Source organism: Globicephala melas, chromosome 15 (genome assembly GCF_963455315.2).
Source record: "Globicephala melas chromosome 15, mGloMel1.2, whole genome shotgun sequence".
Taxonomy (NCBI): domain Eukaryota; kingdom Metazoa; phylum Chordata; class Mammalia; order Artiodactyla; family Delphinidae; genus Globicephala; species Globicephala melas.
Window position 1 is genome coordinate 57,062,813 of NC_083328.1, and position 21,584 is coordinate 57,084,396.

Here is a 21,584-nt window from a genome sequence, read left to right on the forward strand (position 1 = left end):
AAGCAGCCGCATAGCACAGGGAGATCAGCTAGGTGCTTTGTGATCACCTGGGGGGGTGGGATGGGGAGGGTAGGAGGGAGGCAGATGCAAGAGGGAGGAGATGTGGGAACATGTGTATATGTATGACTGATTCACTTTGTTATAAAGCAGAAACTAACACACCATTGTGAAGCAATTATACTCCAATAAAGATGTTAAAAAAGAAAAAAAAAAGAAAATTAAGTTAAACAAGCCCCTAATTATAGACTACAGACCATAGGAAAAACAATGAAAAGGATAACAATGAACCCCAAGTCTTTGGAATACAGCCAAACTCAGAAAAAATGCATATAATCTCAATAATGTTTAGTATTAAAGAAGAAAGACTAAAAAACAAGGAATTCAGGATCTAAAGAAATTATAAAAGAACAACAATAATAAAATAAGAGAATGTGGAAAGAGGGAATTTATTATTGTGTGGCTGGACCACACTGACTCTATTTTGTCGGCTCCATCTTAGGTCCATGGTCTTCCCCCCTGAGCATGTGCATTTCTAACAAATTCCTAGATGCTGCTGAGGCTCCTGTTTGGGGCCACACTTTGAGAATCATTGACTTCAAGGCCAGAGAGAGAGAGGACCTGAGGCTGAAGGTCAAGTGGCTGCAGCTGTGAGGAGAGTGGGTGCAGAGACTAGGAACCATGCAGGCCCTGATGACATGATTTACCTTTTTGAGTTCTTTTCACTATCAATCCATCTACCTGCCAACTCCCTCTAAAGCCAGATAACCTCACCTACTTCAAAAGGGATTTAAGTATCATTAGTTGTAATGAGATTTTATACTAATAAGACTTTATTGCTACCTATAAAATATATACTCTGTTGGTATGCTACCATGCAGTCTGTCCTAAATGAGAGGAACCCAACTTTGCCTGACAGAATAAATGGACGCAATACATTTTGTAAAAAAAAAACCACCAAAAACTAAACATCGAATTACCATATGACCCAGCAATCCCACTACTGGGCATATAACCAGAGAAAACCATAATTCAAAAAGACACATGCGGGCTTCCCTGGTGGCGCAGTGGTTGAGAGTCCGCCTGCTGATGCAGGGGACGCAGGTTCGTGCCCTGGTCCAGGACGATCCCACATGCCGCGGAACGGCTGGGCCCGTGAGCCACGGCCGCTGAGCCTGCGTGTCCAGAGCCTGTGCTCCGCAACAGGAGAGGCCACAACAGTGAGAGGCCCGCATACCGCAAAAAACAAATAAACAAACAAACAAAAAGACACATGCACCCCAATGTTCATTGCAGCACTATTTACAACAGCCAGGTCATGGAAGCAACCTAAATGCCCATCAACAGACAAATGGATAAATAAGTTCTGGTACATATATACAATGGAATATTACTCAGCCATAAAAAGGAACGAAAGTGGGTCATTTGTAGAGACGTGGATGGATCTAGAGACTGTCATACAGAGTGAAGTAAGTCAGAAAGAGAAAAACAAATATTGTATATTAATGCATATATGTGGAACCTAGAAAAATGGTACAGATGAACTGGTTTACAGGGCAGAAAATGAGACACAGATGTAGAGAACAAACGTATGGACACCAAGAGGGGAAAGTGGCTGGGGGGGATGGTGGTGGTGTGATGAATTGGGAGATTGGGATTGACATATATACACTAATATGTATAAAATGGATAACTAATAAGAACCTGCTGTATAAAAAAATAAAGTGAAATTCAAAAATTCAAAAAAAAAAAAAACTAATGGAAAGCCTGATTACTTCATTCAGATCAACAGGAATTAATTACATGGACTGAAGGGACTGGTAAATATGATTTATAACTTTATGACTTTGGGAAATATACTAGCTTTAATCTTAGTTTTTCAGAAAAAAACTTTTCTCTTAGGCTATTACCTACAACAGGTTGATAAAGTATGCCTTTGTAAACAAAGAGAAAACATTTATCTTCTTCTCTCTACCTGGTTGATCCTGCTAGTAGTATATGCTTGTCTCAAAGATTAAGCCATGTATGTCTAAGTATGCATGGCTGGTACAGTGAATCTGCAGATGGCTCATTAAATCAGTTATGGTTCCTTTGGTCACTCATTATTGCAACTGGATTACAACTAGTTATACCAATCATTGTATTAATTTGTTCTTTGTTTCCAGATTGTTTGTGCTTTGTACTTTGTCAATGTTACTAACTGCATTACTTATATCCTATTTTATAAGATTGTTGTCTCTTACAGTACCCAGTGTGAAACAAGGTCTCCAACAAAACTTTTATGGCTAAACATCTTGAGGAAACATCACATTTATAACATAAAATAATTGTAATAATGTGATTCTAAGTATGGGAAGAAGCAACAAGGGAAAATGTCTCCTGGATCATAATTGACAGAGGATCCAGAGAATCTTTAATTATTGATAGGGCCTAATCCAACAATTAGCACCTGGAGTTGCATTTTAAGAATTTTTGCCTGATCTGGGATGAGCCTCCCAGTGCTGTGGGACAAAGTTTGATCATGAAGTGTCTCCCAAATATTGGTCAAATTCCTGACCAAGAGGAGAAGATCTAAGAAATGGAATGTTTCCTGCCATATCAGCCATTAGACTGCAGCCACTCCCTATGGTGAGCCCCGAGGAAACTCAGGATTTGAAAATACAGGATACAGGCCCCAGATAGCTGAGGTGCATATCAAAGGAATGACTTTAGTGAGCCCAGGCTCTTGCATCTTCCCATACATAGAAAAGCACTAAATTCCTTAACTTGAGATGTTGCCTCCTGGGCTTGAAGTCCTCAAAATTCCCGTTGAATAAAACATAACTCTCAACTTTTAGGCTGTGAATATTCTTTAAGTCTACAGGTGTAAAGTAGACACTTTCCAAAGAGGAACAAGAGAAGCAACATTTGGAACACTGGCACTGATGGTGGACATTCCCAGAAAGATCCATTTGACGAGACACAACAAGAAGCAGTTACAACGGTCATCGCCCCTTTTTCCACAAGACTGTGGAATGGACATTGACAGTGGGGAACTGTAACAGGAAAGAGCAAATTCTGACTCCATGTTGGTTCTGTTTCCTTTACTTTAACCTTTGCTTTTCGTTGCTTTTGTTATTATTATAATCACTGTCTATAGCTGTAAGCATACAAAATGGCCTGCCACAGGGAACCCTGCCCCTCTGCCTGACTAGAAGGCCTTTATTCAGCTCACAGAGAGATATTCTGACCCTGCCCACCTGTGAATGGGCTGCAGAAAAGAAGAAATTAACACATCCCCTTCCCATGTGGGCTGAGGGAGGAGATTTTGCAAGACAAATGGTCTTTTTACTTTACTTCCTCACCTCTCCCCCCTCTCTGTTCTATAAGAGAAACTGGCATCCAGACCCTGATAAGACGTTTTTGGGGTACACTAGTCTGCTATCTTTTCGGTCTGCCAGCTTTCTGAATGAAGATGCTATTCCTTGCCTCAACACCTCGTCTCCCAATTTATTGGCTTGTCGTGCTGCAAGCAGAGCAAGCTTGGACTCAGTAACAATACACGAAGCAAAAACTAACAGAACCAAAAGGAGAAATAGACAAATCCACAATTATAATCAAAGACTTTAATATTCCACTCTCAGTAATTGATAGTAGTAGACAGAAAATCAACAAGGATACAGAACTGAACTCCACCACCAACCAGCTGGATCTAATTGACATTTATACAATACTTCACTCAAAAACAATATACACGTCACTCAAAAACAAAATATACATTCTTTCTTTTTGTTTTTATTCCTGTTGGGATTTTATTTTTAACCATTTAAAAATATTGAAGTATAGTTAAGTTACAATGTTGTGTTAGCTTCAGGTGTACAGCAAAGTGATTCATATATATATATATATATATATATATATATACACACACACACTTTTTCAGATTTTTACAAGACATTGAATATAGTTCCCTGTGCTATACAGTAGGTCCTTGTTTTTGTTGCTTTTTATTGAAGTATAGTTGATTTACAATGTGTTAATTTCTGCTATACAGCAAAGTGATTCAGTTATCCATATATATACATTCTTTTTTTAATATTCTTTTCCATTATGGTTTATCACAGGATATTGAATACAGTTCTCTGTGCTATATAGTAAGACCTTGTTGTTTATCCATTCTATATATAATAGCTTATATCTGCTAGCCCCAAACTCCCACTCCATCCCTCCTCTAACCCCTTTTCCCTTGGCAACCACAAGTCTGTTCTCTGTCTGTGAGTCTGTCTCTGTTTCGTAGATAGGGTCATTTGTGTCATAACTTGTTTAAAATATACATTCTTTACAAAAGCACATGGAACACATTGACCAACAGACTATACTGTGGGTTATAAAATAATATCTAATTGATAAAACAATATCACAACTTTAATCAAAATTCCAGCAGGAATTTTTGTAAATACAGACAAGCTGAATCTAAAATTCAAATGGAAAGCAAAGGAACTGGAATAGCCAAAACAATTTGGTAAAAGAAGAATAAAGGTGGGGGAATCATACTACCTGATTTTAAGAATTACCATAAAGTTACGATAATCAAGACACGTAGACCAGGGGGACATAATAGAGAATCTAAATATAGGTCCACACAAATATGGCCAACTGATTTTTTAAAATACTGTATTTTAAAATATTTAAAGACTCACAAAAAGTTGCAAAGAATAATACAGAGATTTAACCTATACCTTTTACACAGCTTCCCTCAAGATCCCCCATTGATAGTGTTTTACATAACCCAAAACCAGGAAACTGACAAAGTCAGTTTATTTATTTATTTATTTATTTATGGCTGCGTTGGGTCTTCGTTGTTGTGCGTGGGCTTTCTCTAGGTGCAGTGAGCGGGGGCTACTCTTCGATGTGGTGCGTGGGCTTCTCATTGTGGTGGATTCTCTTTGTTGCACAGCATGGGCTCTAGGCATGTGGTCTTCAGCAGTTGTGGCACGTGGGCTCAGTAGTTGTGGCTCATGGGCTCAGTAGTTGTGGTTCGCGGGCTCTAGAGTGCAGGCTCAGTAGTTGTGGTGCACGGGCTTAGTTGCTCCGTGGCATGTGAGACCTCCTGGCCCAGGGCTCGAACCCATCTCCCCTGCATTGGCAGGCGGATTCTTAACCACTGCGCCACCAGGGAAGTCCCAAGTCAGTTGATTTTTGACAAACGTTCAAAGGCAATTCAAAGGAGAAAAGCTAGTCTTTACAACAAGTGGTTCAAGAACTACTAGGTATCATATGTAAAATAATGAAAGTTGACTTAAACTTCACACCTTATACAAATATTAACTGACATGGATTATAGATCTAAATGTAAAACTGAAGACTATCAAACTTTTAGAATAGTAGGAAAAAATGTTTATTACCTGTGATTAGGTAATGAGTCTTAGATATGACACCAAAAGCATGATCCATGAAAGAAAAAAAATCGATAATCTAGGCTTCATCAAAACTAAAAAATTCAAATAAAAATCACAATGAGACACCCACTGGGATCTATCAAAATCAACCAAACAAACAAAAACAGAAACAGAAAATAACGTGTTGGCAAGGATGTAGACAAACGAACCTTTGTGCACTATTGGTGGGAATGTAAAATGGTACAGCTGCCATGGAAAATAGTATGGTGATTCCTCAAAAAATTAAAAATAAAATTCCCATATGATCCAGCAATTCTACTTCGGGGTATATATCCAAAAGAATTGAAAGCATGGTCTTGAGATATTTGTATACCCATGTCCATAGCAACATTATTCACAACAGCCAAAATGTGGAAGCAACCTAAGTGTCCATGGGTGGATGAATGGGTAAACAAAATGTGGTATATACATACAAAGGGATACCATTGTATTTCAATGATCAATGTGACTTTTTTAAAAAGGAAGGAAGGAATTCCCCCGCAGTCCAGTGGTTAGGACTTGGTGCTTTTACTGCTGGGCCTGGGTTCAATCCCTGGTCAGGGAACTAAGATCCCACAAGGTGTGTGGCATGCCCCCCACCCCCCAAAAAAAGGAAATTCTGACACATGATGCAACATGGATAAACCTTGAAGACATCATGCTAAGTGAATAACCCAGTCACAAAAAAGACAAATACTGTATGATTTCACTTATATGAGATATCTAGAATAGTCAAATTCATAGAGACAGAAAGTAGAATGGTAGTTGTCAGAGGCTCGAAGGAGGGGGAAATAGGGAGTTGATTTCTTGGGTAGATAATAACATTAGAGTTACTTTGGAAAATGACCTTTTTCTGAAATGATATATGTTTGATATATGATATATATGATATATGATATATATAAATGATATATGAAATGATATATGTTTAAATGATATATGTTTAAATAAAGTGTTGTGATGGCTGCAACTTACTTTCAAATGAGAGACAGAGAGAGGCAGACTGCAAATGTACAGAGAGCAACAGATTTAAGAGACAGAGTGATGTTAGAGGAAACAGACTGAGAGAACTACCTAGGTTCCTGCTGCCTTTCCTTCTTTCATTTCTTTGTAAAAATGTCAAATTTACCAACTTTTGAAGGCCCTGTCACTGTCTTGGTGAGGCTGCCCTCTGCTGGAGGTAGGGGAAGCTGCAGAGTGGATCTTTTCTTCCTCCGGCAATTGATTCCCTATTTTACTGTATTTGGCATGTAATTCTTTTGAGGAATCACCATATTGTTTTAGTTCGTGGTATGAGTTTAAGGCCATTCTGTAGTTTCATTAAAAAATAGCATTTAACATGTATTGAGCACCTACTAAGTCCCAAGCACTGAACTTTAGCTTTACATGAATGTCTCATTTAATTATAATAATCTTATAGGTAGATATCACTATTATTCCTATTTTACTTTTGAGGAAACTGAGGCATAGAGAGACTAAGAAATGTTCCCAAAGACATTGGGAACAAAGTAGTATGAAGGGGAGCTGGGATTCAAACCCAGGCAGATTGCACCAGGTTTGTAACCACTAAGCTACGTAGCCTCTCACCATGCTTTCTCTATTTTTAACTTATTCATATGGATTTCTGGATTGAAGCAGTGAGCAGGAAAATCATGCAAACACTCCCATATCTCTTGGAGATTTTTAATTTCTACTATAAACTCACAAAAGGGTCCCGGAAGCCACAAGTGTGACTCAATCAGCTTAAGTCATCCCCAAATTAGTTTTCTGGAGCAGATATTCTACTTGCAAAGATCATCCAAAAACAAAAACTTAAATTTTGCCAGGTCAGGAAATAACTGAAATACTGGAAATTGTTTGTTATTATTGGCTATATAATTTTATTTTTTTATTGAAGTATAGTTGATTTACAATGTTGTTAGTTTCAGGTGTACAGCAAAGTGATTCAGATATATATATGTGTATATATATATATATATACACACACATACATACAAATTCTTTTTCATTACAGGTTTTTTACAAGATATTGAATATAGTTCCCTGTGCTATATAGTAGGTCCTTGTTGGTTATTTTATGTAGAGTAGTGTGTACCTGTTAATCCCAAACTCCCAATTTATCTCTCCCCCTGACCTTTCCCCTTTGGTAACCATAAGATTGCTTTCTATGTCTGAGTCTGTTTCCATTCTGTAAATAAGTTCAGTTGCATCATTTTTTTAGATTCCACATATAAGTGATATCATATATTTGTCTTTGTCTGATTTACTTCACCTAGAATGATAATCTGTAGGTACATCCATATTGCTGCAAATGGCATTATTTCATTCTTTTTTATGGCTGAGTAATAGTCCATTGTGTATGTACACCACATCTTCTTTATCCACTCATCTGTTGATGGACACTTAGATCGCTTCCGTGTCTTGGAGATCGTAAATAGTGCTATGAACATTGGGGTGCATGTATCTTTTCTCATTAGAGTTCTCGTCTTTTGCAGATATTTGCCCAGGAGTGGGATTGCTGGATCATACGGCAACTATATTTTTAGTTTTTTAAGGAATCTCCATACTGTTCTCCATAGTGGCTACACCAATTTACATTCCCACCAACAGCGTAGGAGGATTCCCTTTTCTCCACACGCTCTCCAGCATTTATTGTTTGTAGACTTTTTTTTTTAAATGTGGGGGAATGATGATTTATTGAAGGCCTACTATGGGCCGAGTGATTTATTTGTAGACTTTTTGATGATGGCCATTCTGACCATATGAGGTGATCCCTCATTGTAGTTTTGATTTACATTTCTCTAATAATTAGCAATGCTGAACATCTTTTCATGTGCCTGTTGGTCTTCTGTATGTCTTCTTTGGAGAAATGTACACTTAAGTTTTCTGCCCATTTTTTGGTGGGGTTGTCTTTTTTTTTGATATTGAGTTGTATGAGCTGTTTGTATATTTTGGAAATTAAGTCTTTGTTGGTCACATCGTTTGCAAATATTTTCTTCCAGTCCATATGTTGTCTGGGAAATTTGTCATTTAAAAAAATTTCCGAAGTGCTGAATGTCACAGGCAGCAATAAAATATTCAGAGGGAAAAAACCATGTGTCTCACACAAAGAAGTGACAATCCTGATAAATGATGATAAAAGAGACGTATATAGAACAGCTGCTTACAAACTGCTGTTTTCAAAAATATGTATTTTAATGACCTTTGCCAAACAATAATTTGAAGATATTTTACATGAAACTCTTCTTGACAAATTAAATTTGTCTACTATTAAAAGTTAGAATTAAACTATGTTTTTAGACAAAATTATATTTGAAAGTATCACATTTTTCAGATTAAAAAACAAGCTAGTGATATGCTGTTTGTTGCTATTGATAATTTTTGCAGAATTTCAGAAAGTGTGAATCCCTGATTGCCAAAATATATGACTGTCTCAAATTTCATTTCGCCTTATTTTAAAGAAGTCCCCACAAAACAATTCTGCCTATCCCATTCTAAATACTGTAAGTTGTGAGAAACAGTGCTTCTAAAAAAATTGGTTTGTACCGGTTATTCATCCATAGCTCTCAGTTCCACAGGAGGCTGGAGGCCTTCCTTGCCAGCTGGCTTCCATTATGACAGTAACATAGGAGTCACTGACAAAAGATTTGTTTTTAAAGCCAGAGGAAGGGCAAATCCACATTTCCCCTCAGCTTCTGGTACTTCTGGCAGCTGCAGCAGCAATGGCGGCAGTTAAGCGTGGCTCCTGGGTTCCTTCCTGCATAGGCACTGCAGTTCCAGCAGCAGCAACGGGTCAGCCAGCACCAGCACTTGCGGGCTTGGCTCTGGCAGTGTCAGGCAAAGGTGCAATAGTCATGGTTGACGTTTATACCTCAGTTATGGGTTTCCCAGACACAAAGTCCCACTCTCAGACCATTTTCTCCCGCATGAGCCAGCATTAAAAAAGAGTGTGAATATAACACTTCCCTCAGCGAGGGAAAATGCCCAAAGAATGGTGGAAGATTATTAGATATCAGTGACCCACAGAGCCACTGTAGAGTACTGGTGAGGGTGGGGTTTATGCAGCTCTGCCTTTCTTTATGTCACGTTATTGGGCCCCATGGCAGTATGGTGTTCTTCCTTACAGGTTCTTGATCTCAAGGCTTTGTAAACTGCACTATGAATTTACCCAGACATGGATGTTCACATTCATGGCTTATGCATTTACCTGCATTGAGGAAATAATCATTGGAGCACCCCTTGGGAGAAATGCCTGTTTGTCTCAGGATTTGGGATTGCAAATATCGCTTCTGATCTCCTATTTGGGAAGGAAAAAGAGTTCCAAGCTTGACTCTTCCTACCAGAATTCAGAATTGCCCTCATTTTAGCAGTTAACTAGGCTTGTTTCCTAGGTATCCATTTCACTTCTGTACTTGCGTCAGGAAAATAAACACAGGGTAAGTTCAGGGGGAAATTTCCCAAAGATTTCAGGGAACACTGTATACACACAGAAAATTTGGAGTATACTGCAAAAATATGGGGAATGAGTTTAGGCTTACTGAGGTCTAGGTGGTCTCCTTGACGGAACAGACTGAGGAGGCACCCGGCACCCATTCATGTGGCAAATACATTCTTTTCTGTCCACTTGGACTACTACTAGCAGTATGCCTTGCCCTGGCAGCAGTGTATCACCACAACCCAGTCTAAGAGGTGAATAACTCTGCACAACCTAATCCTCAAGACCCTGACCACCCAACCCAAGGACACAATGGTGGTCCACTTTGCTGACATCATGCTGCTTTTCCTAGAGAATTGGAAGCGGCAAGAATCCTGCGTGTTTTGGTAAAACACCTATGCTTTTTTTTTCTGGCCATATCGCGAGGCTTGCAGGTGCTTGCGGGATCTTAGTTGCCTGACCAGGGATTGAACCCGTGCCACAGCAGTGAAAGCACCAAGTCCTAACTACTGGACCACCACGGAACTTCCCAAAACACCTATGCTTGATTGGGGACATAAATCCTGGGAAAAAAGTGCTCACTCAACCAAGTTTTTGGGGGTCAGCATACCTCTCCCAACAAGTGAAACACAAATTCCACTTGTCCCCTATCCTCTCTATCCTATTGTGCACAAAGCACAGTAGGCCTCTTCAAATTTTGGTGAAAGCATTTACATTTGGGTATTGTGCTCCAAATGCATTTATTGGGTAGCCCTCAAATCTACTACTAAGTGGGGCCTTGAGCAAGAGAAGATTCTCTCTAGGAGGTACAAGCTCACGTTGTCTGTAGCAGATCCAAACCGTATTTGGAACTTGAGGTAAGAATCAGAAGAGATCCTGGTGTTTCTGAGCAAGACTGCCCATCAGGTTAACTACTAGGGTTCTACTGGAGATTAAGCATTCTTCCATGGGACACCACATAACTCTGCAACCTGGACTGGGTATGATCTGACAGCTTACCTGTGCACCTAGCAGCACCTTACAATCCATTAAATGCAGGTACAGATGGCATTAGGCTTGAATTAACCCTGAAGTTACTAAACTGCCTATTTGTGCCGAAACCAGTAAGATGGCCGTGGGTGGAGAACAAAAATGTTCAAGCTTGGTTTACAGGTAGCTCTGCATGACCTGCTGCCATCAGCAGTGAATGCTAAGGAATTATAGCCCCATGCAGGACACCAGTGAAGGAAAAACAGCCCAAAGACAGAGTTTCAAGAAGGTATGACACTGTCTCCTGTACCTGAAGACAGATGGCTTGTCTGGATCCTGATAGACGAGCAGGGACTTCCCCAAACAGGCTCAATGTCCCATGTGAAAGCTCACCAAAGGCTTCCTCTGCAGGAGACCAGATGGCCCACTCCTCACCATAACAAAGCCCAAGGCTGTGGGCATAAACCATGGCCCACAATGTGTGCCTATTCTCTCACCCTAGAAATTACGCTGAGCACCTGAAATCCAGGACTCCACTGTGCCTGGGCTCAGTGCCAGGGAAGAGAAGAGCTATTACTAGCCTAAGGAGGGAGGCCACTGCTCTCAGGGATGCGATACCCTGATGGGGACTGTGTCCTAGGCACTATGATAACCATGGCCCTTTGCTTGCATCTCTATTACCTGCTTCCTTACCTGAACGTGAGGGATTGCCCATATTCCCTAAAAGGTTTTCATTTCTTGAGGGTCTCAGGTCCTATCTACAACATGGGAATTAGGGAAAGAAGCAAGGATTCTGTTTTGTTTTTTCCTCTGCTGGTATCTAGGCAAAGTTCAGTGAATGGTCGCAAAGGGACATAAGCTCTGGCTCAGAGAAACATGTCTCTTTCTCACCCTGGATGCTCTTGGAGGGCCTGCACCTGAGTAGAGGCTGTGGATCTGTATGCTCACTTATTCAACCTCGTGAACTTTATTTTAATATTTATTTATTTAGGCTGCGCCGGGTCTTAGTTGAGGCCTGCGGGATCTTTTAGTTGTGGCATGCGGACTCGTAGCTGCGGCATGCATGCAGGATCTAGATTCCCAACCAGTGATTGAACCCGGGCCCCCTCCATTGGGAGCACGGAGTCTTACCCACTGGACCACCAGGCAAGTCCCTAAGCTTGTGAACTTTAATCACAAGTATTTCTGGTTTGCTCCAAGTGCTTGACAAGCCACACTGAGCTTATAAAGGTCAATCAAGCCTCTGCCAGCACCAATCTGGTGTGTGGTCCAAGGAAGCTGCACTGCCAGGGTAAATGTGGGTCACTGAGGCCAAGGGTGGAGAGGGCCACCAGAAGAAATGGGGTCTTCCTGCCTTCTGTGTCTTGGGCACACCAGACCCTGGCCAGTAAAACTCAGGGTCAAGCAGAAGCGTATCTTTGGCCAATGGCTACTTTGTGGCTCAGTTACTGGGTGATATCTGCTCCTTGCTGGAGCCTGAAAGCCCTAGATCAGGGGTCAACAAACTTTTTCTGTAAAAAGTCATCTAGGACTTCCCTGGTGGTCCAGTGGTTAAGACTCTGCACTTCCACTGCAGGAGGCACAGGTCTGATCCCTGGTAGGGGAAGCTCTGCATGCCGCATGGTGCGCCCCCCCAAAAAAAGTCATATAATTGGGGTGGGGCAGCTAAATTAGGAGTTTAGGATTAAAATATACACATTACTATATATAAAACAGATAACCAGCAAGGACCTACTGTACAGCACAGGGAACTATATTATCTTGTAATAACTTATAACGGAAAGGAATCTAAAAAAGAATAGATGTATAACTCAATCACTCTTCCGTACACCTGAAACTAACAAAACATTGTAAATCAACTATATTTCAATTTAAAAAGGCATATAACAATATTTTAGACTTTGCAACTCATAAGGTCTCTGTTGCACCTGCTCATCTCTGCCATTGTAGTATGAGAGCAGTCAATGAATAACTGTGGCTGTGTTCCAATACACTTTATTTACAAAAAGAAGCAATAGGCCAGATTTGGCCCAAGGACTGCAATATGCCAACCACTGGACCCTGAGGATACTCAGGAGATGACCTGGCTGCCGAGGGGACTATGCTCCTCTGTGAGATGGAAACTTCTAAGGTCTGGTGCTTTGCTAAGAGTTGTACATGGGTGCAGAACAGGGCACTGTGTGTGTGGAGTTTCTGACCAAGTGGTGGGTGCTGAGGCCCAAAAGTGAAGGCTGCATTGGAATAGGTAGAGCCTCCTCCTTCATAAGAAACAACTGCTTTATTCCAGATCAGGCCCAACCCCCCTACCCCCACGGTCCCTGGGTGGCCACTGTCCTTACTGGGCCCTCAGGAGCCCTTGTGCTGTGGCCTGACCACCAGCCCCTCTCTGGTGATGGCCCAATTGTAGCTCTTGGGGGAGTCCAACGCTTCTTCCACCCGCGCCTCCAGGTTCTCTCGGGTGATGAAGTTTTTTGCCTCCTCCTATTGGAAGAGAGAAGGCCAACTGAATGGAAGCCCTCAGAACATGCCTGCTAGCCTTTAGCCCACTGAGGGAGGGGCTCCAGCTCTCCTATGGGAAAGATGTCTGCAGCCCAGGTCTTCTCTGAGCACCCCGCTGACCTTCCAGTGGAAGAATATCAGGCAGCTTTGCCACATTCAGTTCTCTTAGATAATCATCCCCTGGACATTTCGGCCAAAACCCGGACACACCAGCTGTGACAATTCACTGGGTGGAATCAGTCTCTCAATATTGCCTAGATCACTCAACCTCTCTCAAACTGTCCTCCCTCTATTACTTTAACTCAAGCCTCACCCATTCTCGCTGGATCACTTCTAACTGATCTCCCTGCTTTTAAGTCTCACACCTGGCATCCCAGGCCAAAATGTTTAAACCCTTCGGTGACTTTCCCACTCTCACAGCAAAATATAAACTCCTTGGGGAACGTGGGGGCCAGTCTCACAGACAGTGGCTAGCCAAGTGGCTAGCCACGTGAACACTACTGCATTGTCAACTCTCACCTCCGGGTCTTCGCGCCTGACAGACACTCTCCCTGCACGCCTCCTCTTCCAAATCCTCACCTGCTAACCCCGTGTCAAGACTCAAGGCTACTCTCTTCCAACTCTGCCTGTAGCCGCGGCCCCACCTCCCCCACCTGGCTGCGCGCAGGACTCGCGGCACCGGCAGAGTTCGCGGCCTGCAGCCCCACCCTCTGGAGACACGGCCCACCTGCAGCTGCAGCACTTCACGCTCCTTGAGCTGCACCCAAGCCTGCGCCTCTCGGGCCTGCCGGGCCTCCTCCTCCGCCTGCCGCCGCTCCTGCTCCCGCGCCTCCTGCCGCAGCCTGGCCATCCTGGGAGGAGTGAGAGGACGAGGTTGAGCGTGGCTGGGTGTCTCCGGGCCGGCAAGGCGTCCCCGCCCCGCCTCCCGCCCCACTCACCGCAGCTCGCGCAGCCGCTGGTTCTCCGCCTGGTTCCAGGCCATCAGCTCGCGGTGCTCAGCGGCGTCCTCCAGTGCCTTGCGCTCTGCCAAGACACCGGTCCGGGCCTCGTGCACCTTCTTGCGCACCTCGGACACGAACTCCAGCCTGGACGGAGACGCGCCCAAGGTCGGCACTCTCTTCGCCCGCCCGCCCTAACACACACGCCGGACGGCACCGCTTCCCCCTCCGTCACACACACCTGAGGGCGCGCACCGTCTGGCGGTACTGCCGGTAACGCTCCGTCAGCACGAAGAATTCCGCAGGATCCACAGCGGGTGGGGTCGCCACGCGCCCAACCTTGGACTTGGCCGGCGGGTCGTGGCGGGTCTTGCGGCAGCGCGCGGGGAGCAGAAACGGGGCTGGGGGCCGGCCCATGGGCCGCGCGCCCAGGGCGCTCAGCGCGCGAAACATGGCCGGACCACCTAGCGTCCGGCGCGCCGCAGGGCATCACTGGGGCCCGGAAGTGGCCGCGGGGCACCACGGGACGCGTAGTCCGCGGGCTCCGACCCCACCCTCTGTTGCCCGCTGACATTTGCGTCCGCCCCGCCCCCCGGAACCTGGCTGTGTCCCCCCTGGGGGACCGGGTTCCGACCTGCATCCCTCCAGCCCCCACCCGGGGAAGGGTCTCAATGGAGAGAGAGGGGACAAAGGATGCAACAACTTCAGGGACCCCTTTACTGGAGGGCAGCGGGGCGCGGCGCTCGGGGTCGGGTTTGCGGGAGGAGGGCGCGATCATTCCCCCGGACGCTCTGGTCACCTGACCGCAGAGCTGCGGCCTTACCCGCCCCCTCCTCTCCTATCCTCCTCTTCCCTCGCCTCCCGGCTTGGCCTCGCTGCTTAGGATTGGCCGACGGCCAGTATTGTGGCTCCCACGTCCTGCGGACGCCCCCTAGCCTCCTAGAAGACCCAGCCTGTGGGTTCTCTAGCTCATTGGGCTTAACGGGCGTTGCCCACCTGATATCTAAAAACCCGAGCTCACACCGACTGAAATTAGGCGATAAGGTCTTGCCTTATAGGAATTTACACTTTCTCCTTTAGTTATTGTGCTCCCGTGGTGCACTTTAAAATACAATTTGCAAAATAATAAACCATCTCCCTACACCTGTCTTCCGCTATTGGCCTTGGGGAGCTCTGCAATCACTGAGTCATTCCCAGTGCACGTATCAATGACCACCTGGTTATCGGGGCCGTACTGTAGAGTGTGAGGTCGCACCCCTCACCTCTTTCCACTGGCTGTGGGCCTGCCCACCTTGAGCCACACTGGCTTCCCTTGGCTATCTAGAAGCCTAGGGGACTTCACAGCCGCCACTGTCCTATTTATGGAGGTTTGTAGTACCTCCTTCTACTCCACTAGTGACTTCTAATCTTTTACTTTAATCTAACATAGTATTTCATCATAAATTGTCTAGGATTGGGGCTTCCCTGGTGGTGCAGTGGTTAAGAATCCGCCTGCCAGTGCAGGGGACACGGGTTTGAGCCCTGGTCCGGGAAGATCCCACATGCTGAGAAGCAGCTAAGCCTGCGAGCCACAACTACTGAGCCCATGTGCCACAACTACTGAAGCCCGTGCGCCTAGAGCCCGTGCTCCGCAACGAGAAGACACCACAATGAGAAGCCTGCGCACCGCAACTAAGAGTAGCCCCCCCCCCTCGCCGCAACTAGAGAAATCCCGCACACAGCAAAAAAGACCCAAGGCAACCAAAAATAAATAACTCAGTGGTGTATCATTCCCCCTCACCCCCAGCCAGTTCTTAGCTTACTTACCAGCAGTGTCTGCACCAGGTGCTGCTTCCTGTGGAGGAGCCACCGGGCCATGGTCCTACTCTCCCAGGGCACACTGTCCTCAGGGGGAGCCAGAACATAGCTTGGGAGGTTGGGGACAATTTGGCCTGGGCTGTGAGCTGCAGTGCCCAGAACCCTTCCTTAGAAGGGAACTGAGGCTGCAGCCTGCCCTCCCCACCTCCACCCAAGGCTTGAGGTAGATGAAAGAGCCCCAGCCAGCACCTTCTTCTCACTTAGGCTGGGGAGACCCTTCAACTCACCTGGGGGCCCAGGAGTATGTTGGGGGTCATGGAGTGAGCTGGAGGCTTGCTTTCCTTCAGGGTGCCAGCTGTGGGAGCAGTGTTGAGCCTTCGAGGGCTCAGGGTGGGTGGTCAGCAGCAGCACCAGGAGGCCTAGCCCAAGGCTGGCCATGGCAGGGCTGCTCCCATGGACAGTGGACAGCACTCAGGGAGTGCTCCCATCCATACCCCCTTCCTCTTCCTCCGGGATCCCCTTGGACAACTGGCGTTTCAGGGGCAGCTTCAGTGTCTCCTAATGTTCTTCTCTCTTCTGCTATTGCTCCCTATACCAGGACTACAGGGGTCTGGACCCTGAGGGCTCCTGGCAACTAGCCACCTCTCAGAACCCCTGGGGCACAGAGGCTCCCCGCTTTGCCAGTTGAGGGCCTTCCCCAGTAGGGCAGGACTACCCTTTCTTCCCTCAGGGATCCCAGAAGTGAGAGAAGGTTGGAGAGGGGAACAGGGGAGTTGTTCAAAAGACAGGCAGCAGTGTGGGGGAATCTGGGGCACCCAGTGCTGGGGGACGTTATTGGCAGGCCCTCAGCTCCTTTTCCCTGTGGGTTGCTATCTCTCTTCCATGGCAGTTGGGGATGTGTGGTGGTTACAGGGGCAAGGGTTTCTACCCCTTGTCCCTCCCACGCTAGGGGCAGCAGGCACAGGAATAGTGTTGTTGGGGAAAGATGAGGGAAAGGGGGCTTTTCTGGGCATGGGTCAGGGGTAGAGGGACTTGGGAGGGGGAAGAGTAGCAGTGTACCCAGAATAGAGCTCCATCCCGGAGCCCCAGCCCTGGGGAGGGCAGCCTTTTCACTCACCGAGGGAGAGCTGTGGATGAAGTGGCTCCTCCAGGCAGCAGTGGAACCCAGGCAGCCAGACCCAAGATTTATTGCTCAGGTAGTTCCACCCACTGCTCTGGGCCCACAGACTCCAATGACGTCTCAAAGAGGGGACGGGTGGCAGCTCGCCACCAACTCTCTTCCCTTCGCAGTGTATGTTCAGCTGCTGGCGCTGGGGTCACCAGACAGATGCCTCCTCCTTCCACCTTCCCAGGGATCTGAAGTCACAAGCCTGGCCTGTGCCCCTGAAGTCTCATCTAGCCACTTCCCTAGCTGCATTCTCAAGCTCCTGCCCTTAGGTCTAGAAAGCCCTCACAGCCCTCTCTGACACAGCAAATTATGGCCCTAAGAGAGGCAATGCCTGGGGTCTTCCTGAGTCCCACCCAGCTCAGGGCTTTCCCTGGTAGAAAAGTGGGGGCCTAAGAGTGAGGAGTCCAGCAGCCTGTTAAGAAGTCTGGGGAGAGCTATGACCACTCTTCCTGAGGGCTTGTTTGCCCACTTGTAAAATGGGTTGGGTGGGATGTCCTTAACCACACACTTGGGCACCAGGACTGGGTCACTCCATGTGGAAGTAGGTTTGGGTGGGGCATAGTTACCCCACAGGTGGCCTCTCTCTCCTCCAAGCAGGTCCCTGACAGGGGCCCCAGTTAAGGGGGCAGTGCAGCCTTTGTGGGCCTATCCGAAGGTGGTAGGAATAATTTTGTCCCTCAAGGTTCCAACCCCTCCTCATCCTGTACTTGGCCCAGGACCATTCATGGATTTGGGCACAGCCCCTGGAATGCCAGAAAAGGCTCCCGCCTTAGTCTGCATCAGCTCAGCTTTCCGCTGCCAGCCACCAGCCTCTGGGGGGCAGAGGCCAATTTATAGGGTTAGCCAATCTCCGCCTTTGGACAGCAATTTGAACAGCAAGTGCAAGGGCAGGGTCAGGCTGGGCATCGCAGTGTCTGGTCACTGGGAGAGCAAGTGTGTCAAATTCTGTGGCAGAGATGGGGGAGATGACATCATGGGCACCTCGACTTCAGCTGCCCAGGCAGAAGGGCATGGCTGAATTTCCAAACTGACTTACCTGAAATGAATATTTGGACTGTATGATCAGTTAAACTGTTTTGGGAAACAGGTTTTGTCCCTTTATGTACCGGTTAACCAAGTAAATTTTAGGAAAACATTTGCTTTGTGGTTTAGTGAAAACAACTGAGTTCAATAAACTAGCTTAGTTCTGGTTTGGGTTTACAGAATGTTTTATTCAAAGGCCCTGGTGTTTATTTTAAAAAAGGAATGGGGTGCCTTTATTTTTTCTGTAATTTGATTGTGGTTTTTCCTGAAAATTCCAAACAAGAACAAGCTTCCCTGGGGAAAGCTTCCCTTTCTTTCTGGCCACATAGTTTGCCTTTTAGGAATATTTGCTTTCCCCTTCCAGATTATAAACTCTGGAATTCATCCTTGTATCCCTCTCAGCAGGACACAGAAAGCCATTTGTTCACCACTGAGCTCTAGCTCACACTCAGCCCTGAGGCCACATTATTCCAGTCTGGGGGCTGCTGTAATCAGTTGGGAAAGCAGAGGTTTTGAGTTGAATGCTCAGGTGCTGTAGGAGCACAGAGGGGCACACCCCCTGAGCAGGTGGTCTGGGTGAAGGATGGAGAGTTAGCTAGTCTCGGCAATAGGGCTGCAGTGGGTGCTCTAGGGTAAGAGACAAAATGGAGAAGAGCTAACACAGGAACTACGGGGGGGATCTGTGGGGGGGGGGCAGGCCTGTGGGTTTGGTGCTCAGTGGGAGTAGGGCTGGGACGGGGTGGGTGGGGGCAGAGAATGCTGGAGGCTGCACGAAAGGGCAGTGGGCTTTAGAGACTGGGCAAACTGCTGGGTGTGTGGAGCCTGAGACTGGTGCCTCTGGGCCACTCTGTGGAGTCACAGTAGGAAGTGGGGTGTGTGGACCAGGAGCTCAGGGCTGGAGGAGGGCTGAGGGTCCACACCACACAGACTGCAGGAATGCCTGACCTCTGAGGAAGGGGGCTGTGGAGGAAAAGCTACAGAGTGAGGATAAAAGTCAGGAGGCAGTCATTACACCAAGCGGGTGCCAGTGGACAGGGAGACAGTGGATCCCTCGGGCTCAGCACTGAGGATGAAAGGGTAAGGAAGGAATATGCGGGAATGGAAGAACTTAGGCATGGGGGAAGTGCTTTTTTTCTCTTCTTTTAAATGAAAGATGAGCATATTGGGCAGGTGGGGGTAGAGGATGAAGGAAAACCCAGGACAGAGACAATTTGATGAAGTGAGGTCTCTGCAAGTGTGGCAGGCCCCAGAAGTTTGGGTGTGCAGTGGGCACAGTCACAGCTGACTGACTGAGGAGTGGGCACTAGATGAAGCAATCTCCTCTGCCCTTCCCACACAATTGTGCCACGTGAGCTTCAACACACTTCCCTTTGAGCCTATGTCGCTTGACACCATGTAAGCTCTGAATAATACAGGAAAAGAAAGAGGTGAAGAGGGAGTGATGAGCCATACCTATAAGCTGAGGGAGAGAAGGGAGCAAAGAGCTGGGGTAATTCCTGCTTGAAGATGTCTGTTTAGCAACCAGGGGATATGTTCGTTGCACGGCTTGCTGACCCAAGGCTTGCCCTCCTCCATCTGCCTGGACATGGTTACACAGAGGCGCCAATAGGTAGCTTGCAAAGAGACAGGGTTTCCTTCCCAAGCATGGCAGCCCTCACCCGAAATTCTTTAGATTCTGTCTTTGCTTAATTTATCCATGCTTCTTTTAAACCTACTGACTTTTTGAGTTTATCGCCCCTTACAGTTCCTTGGTTCCTACAGAAGGACCACAGTACACCTACTGACTTACACGACTTCACCCCTTGCAACCTTCCAGAAGGTGGTCTGTCGTGCCACCCGGGCTTCGTGCATACACCCTGAATATGTGGTGCAGAACTTGGCTTCTATCTTGGAGCCACTGCGTCTTTGCTTGCCTGGAATCTGAGGCCCTCTGTGATGCTGCTCCGCTGATCTTTCCTCCTTTCGCTCATCTAAACTTCCAATATCCTGCAGGTCCAGTTCAAGTCCTACCTCCTCCAGCAAGCACGGCAGTGGTGATCTCTGTGCATTCCTCCATGGGCCAGACAGGGGTGCCACCTCTCACTCCTGACAGCCCCGAGGTGCCCCTGGCCCCTGATCCTTAAGAAAGGCCCCAAGGGCTGCAAGGTTCTCTCAGCCCTGAACTGACAGTCATGGCAACCGGTTTCCTCTCCTGTTCCTGTGTTGGGCTGATCATGAAGAAAGGAGGCCATGAACAGACACACCCTCCCAGCTGTGCCCTCAACTAAAGACCACATTTCCCAGCACACTTTGTAGCTCAGTGTGGTCTTATGACTAGGTTTTAGCCAATGGGGTATGAGTGGAAGTGAAAAGTGCAACTTTTGCTTCATGTCTTTAAAAATGAATTTGTTTGCCCATGCTCTTTTTGCTTCTCCATGGGAAAAGACAGCGACCTCAACCATGAGGATGAGAACAACATCCTAAGGGACACTGGGACCATGAGATGGAGGATACTGGGTCTCTGGACTGGGCAGACTGTTAACATGAAACATAAATGAACATCCACCTTATTTAAGACACTTTGTCTAACATGTTAGGCTCAAATTCGAGTTGGGATCTAAGACTCCCACCATCCTGGCCTCTGGATCTGAGGCACTTCCACATAAAAGTCCTGGAAATGAGGACAGATATGAAAGGAAATGGAAGCGGTTTAACACAATAAATGTAGATATAAACACTTGCTCTGGACAGAGCGACATGATCCAGATAGTTTTGCAGCAAAGCACCAAGGACTGGAGAGGTCAAACTGACTCAAACCCGAAAGCCAAGCCACCCCTCTCTCCTCCATGCCTCTGTACTTAGGGAAGCAGTGAGGACCCTGGCCATCTTCCCCAGGGAGCAAGGCTGGCTAGGACCACTGCACCAAAGATATGCTGGGAGTGAAAGAATAGTCCTGATAACTACCTAAGGGCTAGAGGGGCTGTGTTTGTTGGAAAGAAGGAGCTAGGGAGACTGTGCCCTCTCTGCAGCCAGCTAAGACAGAACAGTAACGGCAGGGACGGGAGTGGCCCAGGAGAACCCCAGCCCTGGTATGACTGCCCCAACCCAGACAAAGGGAGAGACATTTCCTCAGGGAGTCAAAGCTTTTATTACCTGATAATCCCTAGTGTGGTGCCAGAGATAACACTCTGGTCCCTCTACTCGCCATGGTGGGATGTAGGTGGTACGAGAAGGTGGGCAAGGGTGGAAAGGGGAGAGATTATTTACAGAGCAGGGAGGGGAGAGCGGTCTGAACTGGGGGCACTGGGACAACCAATTTCCTCAAGAGCTCTGATAACTTTGTGCTTTTTTTCTTAGTTAAT

General features: G+C 46.4%; 2 protein-coding genes across 2 annotated transcripts; both read right to left on the reverse strand.

Annotated features, from left to right (window-relative positions):
- Positions 1 to 3,582: 3,582 nt before the first annotated feature.
- MRPS26 (mitochondrial ribosomal protein S26) lies at positions 3,583 to 14,768 on the reverse strand. Its single transcript, XM_030847505.3, has 4 exons — positions 14,497 to 14,768; positions 14,256 to 14,402; positions 14,045 to 14,168; positions 3,583 to 13,299 (listed from the first exon to the last, which is right to left on the reverse strand). Exons 1-4 carry the CDS (start codon positions 14,706 to 14,708, stop codon positions 13,165 to 13,167), a joined length of 618 nt encoding a protein of 205 aa, XP_030703365.1. The 5' UTR covers positions 14,709 to 14,768; the 3' UTR covers positions 3,583 to 13,164.
- LOC115847548 (progonadoliberin-2) lies at positions 14,735 to 21,506 on the reverse strand. The gene is made up of 2 exons (XM_030847506.2): positions 16,340 to 21,506; positions 14,735 to 16,219 (listed from the first exon to the last, which is right to left on the reverse strand). Exons 1-2 carry the CDS (start codon positions 16,488 to 16,490, stop codon positions 16,032 to 16,034), a joined length of 339 nt encoding a protein of 112 aa, XP_030703366.1. The 5' UTR covers positions 16,491 to 21,506; the 3' UTR covers positions 14,735 to 16,031.
- Between the last annotated feature and the right edge of the window lie 78 nt (positions 21,507 to 21,584).